General features: G+C 39.3%; 1 protein-coding gene and 1 long non-coding RNA gene across 11 annotated transcripts in view; one reads left to right on the forward strand and one right to left on the reverse strand.

Annotated features, from left to right (window-relative positions):
* LOC117156499 (uncharacterized) overlaps nucleotides 1-18,173 on the reverse strand; it is a 132,006-nt gene that overhangs the window by 53,558 nt on the left and 60,275 nt on the right. The window contains exon 1 of one of the 10 annotated variants that reach the window (XM_076617999.1): nucleotides 5,084-5,323. The exons of the other annotated variants lie outside the window; for them this stretch is intronic. Within the exon in view, the coding sequence (XP_076474114.1) occupies nucleotides 5,084-5,175 (92 nt within the window). The 5' untranslated portion in view covers nucleotides 5,176-5,323. Of the gene's footprint in view, nucleotides 1-5,083; nucleotides 5,324-18,173 lie in introns of those variants that run through there. 10 annotated transcript variants of the gene reach the window in all.
* The window catches only part of LOC143302598 (uncharacterized), a 73,518-nt gene continuing 60,773 nt past the window's right edge, over nucleotides 5,429-18,173 (forward strand). Inside the window, exon 1 of the long non-coding RNA XR_013058220.1 lies at nucleotides 5,429-6,094. This is a non-coding gene — a long non-coding RNA (uncharacterized LOC143302598). The remainder of the gene's footprint in view (nucleotides 6,095-18,173) is intronic.

Consider the following 18,173-nt stretch of genomic DNA (forward strand, 5'->3'; position numbering starts at 1 on the left):
ATGAATTTTCTAATTTCCTTCCGACGATCGATCGTTGTGTTCGTAACAAGCACGGGACAGCAATATTCGTGGACCGCAGATTTTTCGAACGTGTTACACGCGACGACTATTTAGTCACAGGGGCACTGAACTCTTTTCCCTTAAGACTGGTTCGGACAGGGCCACTAGTTTAGTCGAGCAACGAGTAAAGCCGAATTTACACCGTTGATTCGTTGAAAAACGTCGCTTTCATCCTCGTTTCATCCGCACCGGACCTCCGTAGCAAACTCGTTTAGCAAATTCGTTTTACTCGACTAAATTACTCGCCGTGTCCGAACCAACTTCTACGACTCGTAGTCGTTTAAACGGCACGCGTGCTAATTCGAAAGATGTAATTTTCCTATTCCACTGGAAAATTCTAGCGAAATCTCCTCCGCTAAATCGTTCTACCAAACTACTCGACGAAAATTTTGCCACCTGTCCACACACGACAAGCTGCTAAATTACTCGCTGTCTGACTAAATTACTGCACGTGTCCCAGCGAATTGTGTGTAAATTGTTAGGCAAGAAAATTAATAAGACGCGTTAATTAATAAATTGTCGGATGGAAGAGTATCCGGTGAGAATGGGCAAACGTAATATCGCAAAATATACAATTGCGCCAAGTACATTTTAACAATTATCTTTATTAAGATATGTATAATTTTATGTGCTAGACTAGGATAGCTACGTAGTAGTGTTACTTGTATGGGAATATCAGTGTGTGGAAGTATGTGTGCGCGCGGCGTCTGGAAAACAAAGGAATGTAAACTGTTCAGTCGGTAAACGCTGTGGTTTAGAAGAAAGTGCCGAGACGCGTGCAAACGCGTATCGATGGATATCTTTGAGATCGTTTATCAAATAAGTATATAACTATTCTAATATAAATTCTAAATGTAGATTTAGCGTTCCTATACTATTATTTCGGTTATTAAGATGCAAAATTCTCAACGATCTTATATGTGCCATTGGATGAAAAGGAGCGAAAATTGCCGATGTAGACACTCACTGGCGTTGGACACTTACAGAGAAACTGGCGTTAAGAGTACTTTGGTCTTTCAAAAGTCTAATAGAATTGTTCGTGTCGCCGTCGTCGACTAATAACATCGAGAACGTTACGAGCCTTTATTAAACCGATCCACCCTTTGACGTTGCCTAGCGTAACACGCGGTGCAATAACGCGGTCGTTTGAGACAGATTACACCCGAGCGTTCTGGTTTCATATCCGCGAGTTGCAGCGCAGAGGGTGAGCCACCTAAAAGGGAACGTCTATTTCTGGTGCTGCTGCTAATAACGTAAATCGTGTCAAGGGCAAAGCCGCATCATCTCGGGTCATTTCAATTTTCTCTTTTGCCTGTGTTCGTCTGCTATCGTCGCGAGTTTGATGACCACGATAAGGACAGATTTAAGTATGTATGGGCTCGTTTCCACGTAACCAACATCGAGCAACTTTTTCTTGATGGTTGCTGTTTTTCTTGAGAAAGTCACAGCTCGACACCGAATGTTGCCTCAGTGTGCGCATAAAAATGTTTCCGTATATTTGTACGAGTTTCTATATATCTTTATACGTTGCTGTTTGTTAAGTTTCTTGTAAGTTTCTATAAGCTTCTGTAAGTTTTTATAAGTCCCTATAAATCTTTATACGTTGCTGTTTGTTAAGTTTCTCGTAAGTTTCTATAGGTTTCTATAAGTTTGTATACGTTGCTGTTTGTTGCTCGTTAAGTTTCTGTAAGTTGCTATAAGTTTCTATAAGTTTTTATAAGTTCCTATAAATCTTTATACGTTGCTGTTTGTTAAGTTTCTCGTAAGTTTCTATAGGTTTCTATAAGTTTGTATACGTTGCTGTTTGTTGCTCGTTAAGTTTCTGTAAGTTGCTATAAGTTTCTATAAGTTTTTATAAATTCCTATAAATCTTTATACGTTGCTGTTTGTTAAGTTTCTCGTAAGTTTCTATAGGTTTCTATAAGTTTGTATATGTTGCTGTTTGTTGCTCGTTAAGTTTCTGTAAGTTGCTATAAGTTTCTATAAGTTTTTATAAGTCCCCATAAATCTTTATACGTTGCTTTTTATTAAGTTTCTTTTATGTTTCTATAAGTTTGTATATGTTGCTGTTTGTTGCTCGTTAAGTTTTTATAAGCTTTTATAAGTTTCTACAAACCTTTACACGTTGCTGTTTGCTAAGTTTCTCGTAAGTTTCTATAGGTTTCTATAAGTTTGTACGTGTTGCTGTTTGTTACTCGTTAAGTTTCTGTAAGCTTTTATAAGCTTCTACAAATCTTTATACGTTGCTGTTTGCTAAGTTTCTCGTAAGTTTCTATAGGTTTCTATAAGTTTGTACGTGTTCCTGTTTGTTGCTCGTTAAGTTTCTCTAAATTTTTACAAGTTTACATAAAGCTGCTGTTGGTTGGAAATGTTTTTTGAAACACGCAGCAACAAAAGGCGGCAAAAAGTTGTTTCACTCTGCTCCAGTGGAGCCTTAACGTTAAGCTGCGTCCTCGCTGAAGGAAGAACGAGAAACATTTCACGACGGAAACAAACGTCTGTTTGAAAGCGAAACTAAATCCAAACGTTCCTCCGACTATGTCGTTTCAGTGCAAATAAAATGTTTCTACAAATTGATGCTCGTTGGATACTGTTTGAAACGCGCGACAACTGACAACATTCTACTCATTGGCTTCGGTGAGAACGTAACTTTAAACCGTGGGTTTCGACGCGACGATCGAAAGTACGTTAGAATTACGGAAGCTTCGACCAGAGGTCTTTAAGATTGAGTCAGTTGGCGAGCAATCTCGATTCTCGAGTGAAGCGACTGCAATTCACCTGTGAACGAAGAGCGGTGGTTATCTATGATCGATGAAGCGTGCTTTGCTCTTTCCCAAGGAGATAGCCTCGATACGAAGAAAACGAGGAAGTCGCGTCCCGAAAACTTCGTTTCTTCTTCTTTTCCAGTTTTTGCCTCGAACGATGTTTCCGCGAGGAAATTCGATCAACCGACTATTTTCCCTCGCTTTATGCCACCGACGTTCGTTTATTTCGGATCAAGCGAAGGAAAATGTGCCTCCCTGATTTCATTAAATACCTTTCCCCTCCACGCAACGTGTAACGTTATATACGAGTAGATATTTTCCTGCCTTTGGAAGAAAAACAGATCTATTCTATTATCGTATTTCGGGATCTAATTTCTGATAATACTTATATATATTATTATCCGAATTATTACCTTTTAAGTTTCTATAAGATTGTATATGTTGCTGTTTATTACTCGTTATGTTTCTGTAAGTTTTTATAAGTTACTATAAATCTTTATGCGTTGCTGTTTGTTAAGTTTCTTCTAAGTCTCCATAGATTTCTATAAGTTTGTATATGTTGCTGCTTGTTACTCGTTAAGATTCTGTAAGTTTTTATAAGTTTCTATAAGTCTGTAAACGTTGCTGTTTGTTAAGTTACTTCTAAGTTTCTATAGGTTTCTATTAGTTCGTATGTGTTACTGTCTGTAACTCGTTAAGTTTTTATAAGTTCTATAAGTTTTTATAAGTTTCTATAAATCTTTATACGTTGCTGTTTGTTAAGTTTCTTTTATGTTTCTATAAGTTTGTATATGTTGCTGTTTGTTACTCGTTAGATTTCTATAAGTTTTTATAAGTTTCTATAAGTCTGTAAACGTTGCTCTTTGTTAAGTTTCTCGTAAGTTTCTATAGGTTTCTATATGTTTGTACATGTTGCTGTCTGTAACTCGTTAAGTTTTTATAAGTTCTATAAGTTTTTATAAGTTTCTATAAATCTTTATACGTTGCTGTTTGTTACTCGTTAGATTTTTATAAGTTTTTATAAGTTTCTATAAATCTTTATACGTTGCTGTTTGTTAAGTTTCTTTTATGTTTCCATAAGTTTGTATATGTTGCTGTTTGTTACTCGTTAGATTTCTATAAGTTTTTATAAGTTTCTATAAGTCTGTAAACGTTGCTCTTTGTTAAGTTTCTCGTAAGTTTCTATAGGTTTCTATAAGTTTGTACATGTTGCTGTTTGTTAAGTTTCTCGTAAGTTTCTATAAGTTTCTATAAGTAATATATATAACAATATATATGTATAGTATCTGAACACCTGACATAAACAATTTTTACGTATTATTTCACGTATCATCTAAAACATTTTACAATCTCATTGTGATTAGATACGGTTGTCACGATCACGTTGGTCAAATTTAACATCAATTTTCCAAACGTATATTTTTGTATGTAGTACATTAATCGTAATATACAGGGTGTGGCGGAATAAAGTGTACAATCCGTTACGAGGTGATTCTTACGAAAATTGTAGAACGAGATGCGCAGTAAAGTTTCCTCATTCTAAGGTGTAGTTTTCGAAAAAATCGAGTTTCACGATTTATCAAGTATACCGAAACATGGCTAGATGTGCGCAAACGATCGGTAGGATGTTACCGTAGAAACGAAAGTAAGTAAAAGATATAAAGTAACATTTTTCAAATTTATCCTTTCGGAAACGAAGTTTCTCAAGAAACAACTATACTCCGCGTTTTCCACTCATTTTCACCCGTACAACGACCGATATTCATATCCGTCCGATTTCCTATCTCACCAACGTAATCGCGATAGTCGAGTTTGTAAATGTTTTGCGCGATACATGCTATATATATATACACACAATGTTGTAAAATACAATTTAACACGCCGACGTATAACGCATACAGTAACTAAATTTGCAAATTGATTTCATATCTTTTCTTTTTTATTATTTAATTTGTACTTTACAATTTGTCCAGCTGGACATTTGGTAAATTTTTCTAACTTAATTGCAAAATGACACGTGGATGGATACCATCTTCGAGTTTGACTATTTTATTTCTATAGTGAGGTCGGTGGAGCGTGATTTCATATTTGACCAACATAATCGAGACGGTGGCGTCTCATTGGAGCTAATGAAATTTCGAAACGATTAACACGACACACGCGATATATTCCTAGAAGATTTTTACGATAAGCTGTTACGATAATGAAATACCACGATGAGTCAGTGCGTATCGCATCTACAAGAAACCTTGGTTTACCTGCAGAATAGAGTGAGGATGGCAAGTCTGTGAGCGACACAGAGCCAACAGGCCCTGCAAGAGTCGCAAGAGATCCAGCTGACGTCGGTCATCGTCGATTTGGCAGCATAACCGTAGTCCTCTGGATGAACGAGGGATAAAGCAGCCCCTCTGATAAGTAGAAGAGCGGCAACAGGTGAACGAACCGCGTGAAAAAACACCGATGAACACACGGGCACGAAAAATTGTTGACACGACACACGGTCGGCGTGCAGCATGAGAACTGTGGCCTGGAATGTGCTTTATCGGGTCTCGGCACCTGATATCGAAAACTTATCTCTCTACCCGTTCCTTCTGTGTGCATACGAGTAACGTTCCTATCTTTCGCTTAAGCCTGTGTTCGTAGCTTTTTTCAAATTCATCGGAAGAACGGAGCGTGTGGCTTGGTGATATGGCGCACGATGGCCCACGAACGAAATTTCAAAGCTACTTGAAGCTTTCACGAAGTAGAATTTTACGCTGATAACTATATCGCCAGACCTTGACGGTTATTGTCCGTGTTAATTTTACCTCGTTATGATTACGTCGATAATTTAAATGGCTATGTGACGTGAGCGTGCGAATTGGAAATTGAACGCTTCCAAGTTACATTGCTTTTCCAATTACACGTTGCCTTCGTCTTCTTGTTCTCTTTTTGTATTGTCGAAATGTGTATTATCGGATTGCGAATTTTTCGCCGGAAACTCGACAGTTTCATTTCGTAATCGCAAAGTCCATTAACGTTTATCGTATGCTCCAATTGTACGTATCTCGTGACGTACGAGTTGCGAGAGTAACGTGTTATACAGTGATACGCTGTACACGCGTGACAGTAACGTATATACAATGTGAGTTGAAAGTGAGTGTATCTGGCATACCGCGAAGCCAGGAAATTCTTTCAACGACTCTCGTATAAATTAAGCCGTGAAGATACCAAGTACGTGGGAAGACGAATTACGATGCTATAAAGTACGAAACATAACTAGGTGCGTGGTAAGTCAATATTATGCGAACCTATTTCTGTTTCTTTTTCTTTCTTAAGTATATTCACCAGGTGACCGTAAACAATATTCCAATTCCAAACAAAGATTCAGTCAGATATCTGGCCATGATACTGGATAGAAGAATGACATGGAAACGACACATCGTAGATAAATGCAAGCAACTTAAATTAAAATTAAAGAAATTCTACTGGCTCATTCGCAGGCGATTCAACTTAACATTCAACTTAAGCATTAACGTTAACAGACTTAATTACCTCAGTACCAACGAACCCACTTACTGGCCCACTGACACTAACGAACTACCTGACTTATTAGATTTCTCTATAACTAAAAACATCTCGCCAAGATATATAGGCCCCACAGCCCGTATCGGGCATAGCCCGTGTCGGGCATAACCCCATCGGGCATAGCCCCATCGGACACAGCCCCACCGGGCATAGCTCCACCGGACATAGCCCGTATCGGGCATAGCCCGTGTCGGGCATAGCCCCATCGGGCATAACCCGTATCGGGCATAGCCCCACCGGGCATAGCCCCACCGGGCATAGCCCCACCGGGCATAGCCCCACCGGGCATAGCACCATCGGGCATAACCCGTATCGGGCATAGCCCCACCGGGCGTAGCCCCATCGGGCATAGCCCCACCGGGCGTAGTCCCATCGGGCATAGCCCGTATCGGACACAGCCACATCGGGCATAGCCCGTATTAGAAAATCGGGCATAGCCCGTAATTGAAGATCGGTCATAGCCCGTAATTGAAGATCGGTCATAGCCCGTATTAGATGAACGGGCCAAACGTAAATATTACGAGCGTAGCCCGTAGTACGGTGATCGGGCCAATTATTCCAACACAGAAATTCTGCAATTCGATTCCAATGAAAAACTCTAAGATCCTTAGATGCACCTTGGTGTGTTACCAACGAAACGATGCATCGCGACCTTAAGATACCCACGGTTAAAGAAGTAATATCCAAATTCGGTAATAGATATGTTGAGATAATTTTATGTGCTAGACTAGATTGACCGCGTAGTGGTGATACACGTACGTGAATACGAGTGCGTGGAAGTATGTGTGTGCGCGGCGTCTCGAAAACAGAGGAATGTAAACTGTTCGGTTAACAGTGTGGTATGGAAGAAGGTGAAACGCGTGCAAGTGAGTATCGATGAATATCTTTGGAATCGTTGATCAAGTAAATATATAACTGTTCTAATATAAATTCTAAGTGTAGATTTAGTGTTCCTATACCGTTATTTCGGTAATTAAGATGCAAAATTCTCAACAAGATATAACATAAGAATTAACAACCACCAAAGCCCATTAGTTAACCAACTACTTGACACGACGGATCAGATCCGTAGACTAAAAGGACAATACCCTTTAGATCGAAGCATTGGATTCAACTAGACTTATTATTCACTTATTATTCACGTTGTAGTACCAAGCCAGAATAATTTACTTATACTTCTCAATGAGAATTGATTGTAAAATACTTCGAAATAAAAAAAAATATATATATTCACTTTTGACTGTCGATGTATCTACTCGTGGGAAAGACCGATGGGTCACCATGAATTTTTATTTGTCACCGGTGACTCACCGATAGGGTTGCGCGTCTATCGCGTGCTCGATTGATCAGGCTGTTTGTTCTGTCAGGTGCGGACGCACACCGCGTGTTCCCTGCAAACAGACTGTCGATTGGCCACGTGCGTGCGCTAAGCGTCGCTCGATCCACGGGGGAGTTGTTTATTTTACTGTTAGCGCTTGAAAAAGGCAACTACCCGATACAGAAAATTTATCTTTCCTCTATGTTTCTCTGTCTATGCGGACGAGTAGCTTGAAATGTTAAACAGGTCCGGCATCGTTCGCTTTCTCGTGCAGTTCTTCGTGAAGAAGCGAGTGTCGAAATACGATACGTTGAAAATGATACTACGATCAACGTACCACACTGAAATCCGAATTTTCAGGCTCGAGGAGACTTCGACCAGTTGGCTGTTGCCCCACCTCTTTCAACAGCGTATACGTAAAACGTATGACGGAAGGCAAACGACGACGACTATACTCGTCAAACACGGAGTACGCGCGGCTGTTGTAAGATAGAATTAAGTTGTAACGAAACGACCGTTTTACGTTTTAGGTTTATTACTCGTCGTAACGCGAAATACTGCCATTTCTTCGCGACGAGTATACTCGCGCAAAACAGCTGATTGGTTAAAATGGCTAAGAATTCTATAGCCACGAATCGTAAGGTATCTTTCTTTTTTTTTTTTTTTTTTTTTTTGGAGAGCAATTTTGAAATTCACTGGATCGTTAATCAATCGCATATGAAAATTATCCTACGGTTATTTTCTTTATTAATTATTGCCGTTCCATTTGCTTTATCACCTCCTTGAATATTTCAGAAATGTTAACGACATTAGATAAGCAGCCGGAGATTTCGTTAAATTCAGCTACGTGAAAACTAAAGTAGATACTCGTCTCGTAGAAAATATTTACCATTTATGGATTTACCATTTATTTTGAGAATAAAGTGTGTTCGAATGTGACCGATTATTCTTCAATCACTGGCTTGGCAACTAAGTGACTGCGGATTTTGTCATTAGATGGTAGTGAGAAAATCCGCAGTCACTTAGTTGCCAATCGAATAGTTCGTTCTATCCGCCAAAACGTAAAAATTGAACAACGAAATGGAGGCGTATCGTTTCCATAGAGTCTGCACGCGATTAAGTATTTAATTACTCGTTTTATTAGAAGCTAAGTCGAAAGTTTGCAAGTGATTCGTCGTTTACAGAGTGCGAATTACGCGGAAACGAGTTTACAAACGGAAGGGGACGCGTTGCTATCTGAACGTGAGGAATCTTCGTGGAAGGTGACGTCAAGTTTCTTAGAAAGTGAAATTGATCGCGTGACGTGTTGCTATCGACGTGATTTCGATGTACGACTGGTCGAGAAATATCGTCTATTTAATATTTTCTTACATTTGCCGTTGATATTTATCGTTTCACGAAACACAGATTGGGAAATTCGTGTTTCGTTGTAGTCAAAAAACGAGAGTGAATTGGCTGTTGTAGGGGGACGATGGACTTCCGGTCGTCAGGTGACAGGAAACGCAGGTGTACACGAGGTTGATCCACCCTACCTGAAGCTTCGTCTAACGCAAACTGTCCGTAACCGTGTCCTTAAGTCTGTTTCGTACTGTTCAAAGCGATCGTTTCGTCTTTTGTCGACGATTTCGACCGAATTTTACGTTCGTATTATCTACGACACGAATTTCGTGCCACCTTAAGCTCGGTTCGTCTCGTAGAAATTTCTATTTACAGGCTGACTAGCACGAAAGCAAGAATTTAACTCAAAGTTGGATTTTTTAAGTTCTTTGTCAGTGCTATAGTAACAATTTCAATTTTTCCATTATTTTCGTGATTCTTGTGTTTGAATCTTAAGCTCGATTCGTTCTAAACAAATTTTTATTTTCATTGCTTTTATTTAAAGACGAAATCACTTAACCCAACGTAAGTTTTTTATTCGTGCTGGGAATTTGATTTTCCAGCTACAGTCGTGAGTTTCACATTCCCATGATCTTATCTGGAGCATTAGTTTCGTGAACTTTGTGTCTGAACCTTGAGTTTGATCTGCCCCAAACAAATTTTTATTTTCATTGTTTTTATTTATTTAAAGACGAAATCACTTAATTCAACGTAAGTTTTTTATTCGTGCTGGGAATTTGATTTTCCAGCTACAGTCGTGAATTTCACATTCCCATGATCTTATCTGGAGCATTAGTTTCGTGAACTTTGTGTCTGAACCTTGAGTTTGATCTGCCCCAAACAAATTTTTATTTTCATTGTTTTTATTTATGTAAAGACAAAAGCACTTAACCCAACGTAAATTTTCTGTTTCTGCTGGGAGTTTGATTTACCAGTTCAATGTTTTCCAGCTACAGTCGTGAATTTCACACTCCCATCATCTTATCTGGAACATCAGCTTCGTGAATTTTGTGTCTGAACCTTGAGTTTGATTTGCTCCAAACAAATTTTTATTTTCATTGCTTTTATTTAAAGACGAAATCACTTAATTCAACGTAAGTTTTTTGTTCGTGCTGGGAGTTTGATTTTCCAGCTACAGTCGTGAATTTCACACTCCCATCATCTTATCTGGAACATCAGCTTCGTGAATTTTGTGTCTGAACCTTAAGTTTGATTTGCTCCAAACAAATTTTTATTTATTTAAAGGTGAAAGCACTTAATCCAACGTAAGTTTTTTGTTCGTGCTGGGAGTTTGATTTTCCAGCTACAGTCGTAAATTTCACATTCCCATCATCTTATCTTAAACTTGATTCACCTCGTACAAGTTTCTATTTACAAAATGACCAATACAGAGAAACAAGAATTTAACTCGACTAAAGGCCGTATCCAGTTAATTTGTTCAGCTCTGTCGTTCAACCAAGTTGCTTTATTCGCGCGAACTGCGTGAATTTTTCAGCTCGACTAACGAAACGCGCGTTCGTCTTACAATAAAGTTGAAAAATAAGGTCAGATAATTCGTGAGATAATTGTCAAGTGCGAAGCAGGCTGAAGCTTAAGTTTCGCTGCACGTCCGACGTTCAAAAATTCGGGGGACTCTGGGTTAAGGGGGAACAAACATCGCAACGACGCCGGCTATGAGTAAACAGTCGCAGGTAAACCGGCTCGCCGGTTACCTTTCCTCCTAACGATTCCATTGAATAGGTTGAGACGAACGCCATACTCGACGTGTAATGGGCTCATCCGAATCACCTTGAATCGCTTTAAAACAACGTGACCAAGGCTTCGCTTCGTTTTTAACATCACCCGTTATACACTGGCTATGAAGAGTATTTGCATACAGCCTTATTTTCCAGTAAAACCCTTTTCTTATTTATTTATTTATTTATTTATTTATTTATAGGACCCATCCCATCAGCGTACATTAAGCATTTTACAACGACAGACAGTTAAGACGGACACTTAGAAAAGAAACGAAAAAGAATAGAAATTTTTGCAAAATGTGGAATATGAAAAGCACAGTTAGTTCGCAGTAAATTCAAGACAGAGATAACGTCTCGTAGATGACTCGCTGGAACGACGGGTCTCACTGGACTGGAGAAAAGATTTATGCGGCCAGAAAAACTGTCAGCTACAGAGCAAACACGATTTAGGGTATCTAGATGGAAATATTTAGACTCGCAATCGTGAAACTGGAAGAGTAACGGTTCGCCTAAAGACCAGCGAGAAGTCTAAGCGCGTAAATGTCGATGGATGAAAAAATACGCGGACCGCTCGTAAGGTCAGCGATTGTTTCGTGCAGCGAAGAAAAATCAGCGACGAGCGTACGTTCCTCGAGGGACCTTAGATCGAGTAAGGCCATTACCGGTGAATAATCATGACACGTTGTGCTCGTAGCGCGGTGCAAACCACACGATGCATACGAAACATAGAAAATCTATGTTGAATTGTTTCGAGAAGCAGCGTGTGTTTGATCGGATGAGACCGGAGATGAGAGACGTGTGTTAATTGCCGAAGGCTGGCTGCAATCGGAGGAATGACGCGTGTTAATTGACCAAGGCTGGCTGGAATCGGAGGAATGACGCGTAACAAGTCCTAAGGCTCCTGCGTATCTACGTTTCGGATATTTTCCAAGCGAAGAGAGAAGATTGGGTCAGGGCCACGAAGGTGCTCCAACGTCGCGAATGATCTCAGCTGCGGAGATAGCTGAAAGACGATAACGAAAAGTAGCAGAGGAGAATAAGTATTGGCTTGGCAATTAAACGATCGCGCGTTTTGTCATTACCACCTGATCACAAAATCATTATATAAATATACTGTAGTATCGTGACTAATTATGATTAGTTTATTAATGATAAATGGATTGAACGGATGTTAATTAAACAGAAGACCATGCTTATTACGTTGTTATGATTAGTTTATTCATGATAAATGGATTAAACGGATGTTAATTAAACAGAAAACAATGGTCATTAACGTGAACTAATCGTAACAACGTATTATAATTAAGACAAGTAGATAATTAATTGACAAGTCTCGTCAACGCTGATTCAACTCTCTCTCGACAACGCTAACAACGCTATCTCGACAACGCGATCAGCACTCTCTGGCTTCTAATCTCGTACTGCTGTTGATTCGTTTATTGTCCCCTAGCAACCCCTTGTCCTTTGTCTTAGCCTCGCTACGTACATGCTCAGCAACCGCTTGTTTATAATCCCCCAGGCTCCTCGTCCATGATACTACGATATGTTAATATAATAACAAATGACAACGTCGACAACACATGCCAGATATCTGTCAGGTAATCCGTCCACGATAGCACGCTACATCTCTAGATATATGCAACTTCGAACTGAGAATTTCCAGCTAAAAATATAAATAACGAGCGAAGAGCGAAGATTGCCAGTCGAATCACTGGTTCGAACGTGCTACAAATTCGTAGTCAACTGAGATTCCATCCTAGATAGATCCAAACAATTGAAATCGAAACTAAAAAACTTCTACTGGCTCATTGGCAGACGCTGCAACTTAAACGTGCAGAGTAAAATAATGTTATATAAGGTGGTGTTAAGACCTGTTTGGACCTATGGGACCCGACTATGGGGAACAGCGAGTAATTCCAGCATAGAAATTTTTCAACGATTCCAATCGAGAACTCTAAGATCCTTGGTAGACGCACCTTGGTGTGTTACCAACGAAACGATGCATCGCGACCTTAAGATACCCACGGTTAAAGAAGAAATATCCAAATTCGGTAATAGATATGTTGAGATACGCGTAATTTTATGTGCTAGACTAGATTGACCGCGTAGTGGTGATACACGTACGTGAATACGAGTGCGTGGAAGTATGTGTGTGCGCGGCGTCTCGAAAACAGAGGAATGTAAACTGTTCGGTTAACAGTGTGGTATGGAAGAAGGTGAAACGCGTGCAAGTGAGTATCGATGAATATCTTTGGAATCGTTGATCAAGTAAATATATAACTGTTCTAATATAAATTCTAAGTGTAGATTCAGTGTTCCTATACCATTATTTCGGTAATTAAGATGCAAAATTCTCAACAAGATATAACATAAGAATTAACAACCACCAAAGCCCATTAGTTACCCAATTACTTGACACGACGGATCAGATCCGCAGACTAAAAGGACAATACCCTTTAGATCGAAGCATTGGATTCAACTAGAATCAAACATACTATAAACTCTTATAATCCAAGTTACAGTACCACGGCAAAATACTTATAATTCTTATAATACAAAATTTACTTATAATTCTCAATGAGAATTGATTGTAAATAGTCTACCAAATAAAAAAAGAAAAGAGTTTTCTTACTTTTTTAAGTATGAAATTTAAAGCTTCCTTGGAAAGAAATACGTACACATAGAGCGTACGATAGAACAACAGCTATAGAAAATGTAAAAAGATACAGAAGATACAAGAAACATAGAAAATATGGAAATATGAACATTCAAATAGGAAATACACAGATACACAAATTACGTGTTCAATTTTGATAATTTCGTCGAATCATTGCACAACTAACGATCTACCATTTTATCCTGCCAGTTCCGTAACGCGAAACCTCCCCCTCGAGATTCATCCATTTCCTGGAAAATTAACTTTCCACTTAAGGAACAGGGCCACGTCTATCCGCGAACGTTGCCAGTTTTCCTTAATTTTCGGTAAACTGATGGCCCGAGGGATTCGACGTGGCGCCGATTCAACATCGTGTAACGAACTTTCAATTAGCACGACCATTGCAACCTTGACAATAGGTCAGTGGCTCTGACTTGAACGTGAGTAGCATCGAATCGTCGCTGGATTACGTTCGCTGCAAGTAGAATCGACGCGAATCGAATTGAAAAAAGCAAGAAGAAGGCTTTGAACGCGCTCGACCTATTTTTCTCCACAACGAGATTCCTTTAGCAATCGGAAGATCGATCGCTCGAGAATCATCGCCTAACCGAGCTTCCGACAGGCGAAAGCCGAATATGGATCATCGTGATCGCTGGATCTCTGCCGTTGGATCCTCCGCATCAACGTTTCTCGATATTTTAATAAATCTAGGCGAGGCCAATCGAGTACAGTGGAACTCCGTTCGTCTGAACTTGTCGCAGGGCAAACACTTTATACAGGGTGGTCCGTAAAATCGAGTTCCAATAGTCCAACTAGAATCAAACATACTATAAGCACTTACAATCCAAGTTACAGTACCACGTCAAAATAATTTACTTATAATTCTCAATGAGAATTGATTGTAAAAATTGTACCAAATAGAAAGAAAAAGATAAGAAAAATAGTCCAAGTATAATGGAACCAATCGTGGTCGAACTAGTTGACTAGGTGCGAGCAAGCAATCGGTTGGAGACCTGTACACGTGCGAAGATAACTGGAAATTGTGAAAAAAATTGTAGAATAAAATTTGTCCGTTTAAGCCGTCGTTTTGAGGAAGATGAAGATGACATTTACAAATTTATCTGGCTCAGAGAACAGATATCTTACGAAAGAATGTTACTTTACTTTTGTCGCTTGTTTTCACGCGCAGCTCAACCACCTGTCGATTATTCGCTCTCGTTCGGTTAGGAATGAGCCGGGTTTAACGTTAGAGCTACCACAACAGTCAAATCGACTGGTTTTACAATTTTATTTTAAAATTCCTCCTTCGTGTTATATTTTCGCAACGACAACTAAAAGAATAATATAATGAATTTTATTTTCTTTTTTACGTATTCAAACTGAAAATAATTTTGCATCAGGGCTACTTATACCAACACCAGTGAAAATGATTGGTACTTGTCAAAGTGTAAAAGGGTCCTGCAATCCGTTTATCGAACTCAATTAACCAGTTTCCTCGTTTTGTACAACTTGCCACACGTTTTTTATATTTGTACTGCGTATCGTTCGATATGACGATATCAGTTATCGGGAAAATTGCGGATCGATCGCTAGATCGCTAGATGCTGACGCTAGAAATACCACAGCGGTGAAAACGACTGGTTCTACAATTTTGTAAATGTGTCGACCCTCGTTTAGGGATCATTTTAGGGATCGTCGTTAATAACACCAAAAATGTACTACATAACGTGGAATTTCTTCTGAAAGAAAGTACTAAATCGATAAATATACAAATATTCTATCATTACGTACTTTTTAAAGACCAATCATTTTGACTGTTTTTGATAAAAATAGCCTCGCGTTAACTATCGGATAGTTCCAGCGTTAAGTATACTTGGCAAATTCTCAAACTCGATTATCCTCCCAACAAATTTCATTCCACGTTTACGTGCAATTTTTTCTCCTACAGTCACCCTGTATAATGCAATTGTAGCACCATTTACGGACCACTCTGTATAATTGGAGTTCATATAATAGGAGCTTTCCAATTTTTCCCATTTATCTATTTATTATCTTTCGTACAATTGCAGGTCACGTTCGAATTCACAGAATTCGACCAACAACGAGCTCAATTGATCGGCTATTAACCCAAGTATCTTTCCGATAAACGCAGTTGAAACGTAGCTGTGAAGAAAAAAATGTGAACAGGTAAAACAGGTAGAGTAAGTATGTGAATGAAATTGAATGAAATACATAAAAATGTAAATATTCATTTCAATTATTCAGTAGATAAGCTACGTACGATAAAGATACAGAATATCGATAAAACTTACTCGTGTAACCACACTACTAATTAGATTAAATTTCATCGATAGCCGCTTCCCCACTATTTGTTCGCTTATTTTTCAGCTCAACTGCGAGTGTTCCATTGGCTTGGCAACTAAGTGATTGCGGATTTTGTCATTAGACGGTATTGACAAAATGCGCAATCACTTAGTTGCCAGATCAATACGCTGTAAAGTACAGTACGTTCGAACGAAACGAAACGACGAAAACGGAGGAAATGGAATGACGTTGATGGCGAGCCGAGTTCGCTGGAATCTTCGTGCCACGATTTCCATAACAGTCCGTGTTGGTGAAAAATGTTGCATCAAGGTGTACCTTGTATTCTGTTCACGATTCTCGCCGTAATGTGTATTACGTTTTTTCATGGCCAAGCTATCACCAGATAGCAGATTGACGGAGCTTCTCAGAAATCAGACCGATTCACTCCACCTTTTCTATGTTTCTTGATTTCGTCTGGAAAAACTTACGATTAACGATCTTCCAACGATTTACGATAATATACAGTATGCGGTGGAATAATAAATTACTAAAGAACAACAGCAAAATATGCGATAAAATTGTTTCATTTAAGGTTCACCTCTCGAGAAAATCGAGTTTGAAAATTTATCAAGCACACTGGAACGTGCGTATTCAAATCCTTATTGACAATTAAGTGATTAACTGACGAAAAACACCTAACCTAAGTGTCAAAATATCTTTGGTGTGTTGATTATAAAAAATGAAAAATAGACGAGCAAATATAATAGGTTGGCAACTAAGTAATTGCGGATTTTGTCATTACTACCTAATGTAAAACCCCGCATTCACTTAGTTGCCAAGCCAATATAAAATCATTCGTCTTCCTCTGCATTTCCAAAGCGATCGTTTCGAACGAGATCGCGGGAATAAAATGGCGAACCGTGGACGTGTTCGATTAATATTACAACACGGCAGACACTCGAATAAATGCTCGATCGATTTCGCGTGCAAACGTAATTACGTGCGTTGCTTCGGTTTTTAATCGATACGAGGCTGAACCTTGAGTCATGCAGACGCGGCCATAGTCTAAAGGAATATACAGAGGACACCGGATTGCCGTCACGATTCACTTGTAGAAAGAAAAGAGGAGAGGAAACGCGGATAAAATGCCCCATTTCGCAGGTGGCGCGTTGTTGCGGCTCATTATGGCCGAAGATTGGAAAGTATTGTGCAATGTACAGGCCGTTCAAGTACCGTTCTCTAAGCCGTGGAATTCAGCGACGGACGTGTTCCGTGACATTCGATTAATCGCTTTGATTAACGACCGTTCTGTCAACCTTCCACGCTCCATTATTCGATTCTGTCTCACGATCCGTCGCTCTTCCGTTGATCCACTTATTCCTCGTTCGCCTCTCGTTCCTTCTTTTCCTCTTTTTTTCCCTATAAAATCACGTCGCAAACAATCGGTAATCGTCGATAGGAAATCAAACTTCTGTCATCTCTGTAAAACAATCGTCTTTACCTGAGGCTAGTCTCGTACGAAGGTACGTTGCATACAGCGGCAGAGTATCCGACAGTCTCGACATTTGCCATGAAAGATGTTAATTTTTATCCATTGGCTGTGTTTCTCTTGACAGTCGGAACAAATTTTATTCCGCGTTTCATACCTTCTTTCGCGTGTAGCGCGACCTCCCATTGCCAATTCATCGTCGATCTATTGGGTTGGCAACTATGTGATTGCGGATTTTGTCACTAGGTGGTATTGACACACCTAACTCGCAAGTGTCAAAATATCTGATTATTTTCCAATTCCCCGTATTTGTTCTCTGGTGTGTCGATTATAAGAAATGAAAAATAGAGGAGCAAATATAGTGGGTTGGCAACTATGTAATTACGGATTTTGTCAATACCACTTAATGATAAAATCCGCAATCAATTAGTTGCCAACCTAATAGTTCTTAACCGATCCAACTATTTTAACCCTTTCGCTTCGGCAGTCCAATCCGCCGAAGTACTGTCACTGAACGGAAGCGTGCGCCAGAAATGCGCATAGTGTGCGTGGTCGTTGTATATATGTTTTCCTAAGTCTTAAATAACAATAATTCTTGTAAGAACCGTATATGAAGTATCGTTTCACTGCCAATGGATTTAACAGATTTTTTAGCACGAAACAGTATACGATCGTTTGGATGTTTGAAATATATTGCGTAAAACGTTTTGATGTTGTTCCGACAATAAGTAACTTTTAAGAAGCGATTAATCCAATATATCGATAAAATCAACAGAAAATGTTCTGCCGATAACGAAAAAATATATTACTGACTACAGATGGCACTGATGTATGTCCGATATATGGAGTACCGAAATCAGAATTCGTCGCGTGGTCACCGCCTATAAGCGGCGTTCGT

The sequence above is a fragment of the Bombus vancouverensis genome, chromosome 4 (assembly GCF_051014615.1).
Source record: "Bombus vancouverensis nearcticus chromosome 4, iyBomVanc1_principal, whole genome shotgun sequence".
NCBI lineage: Eukaryota > Metazoa > Arthropoda > Insecta > Hymenoptera > Apidae > Bombus > Bombus vancouverensis.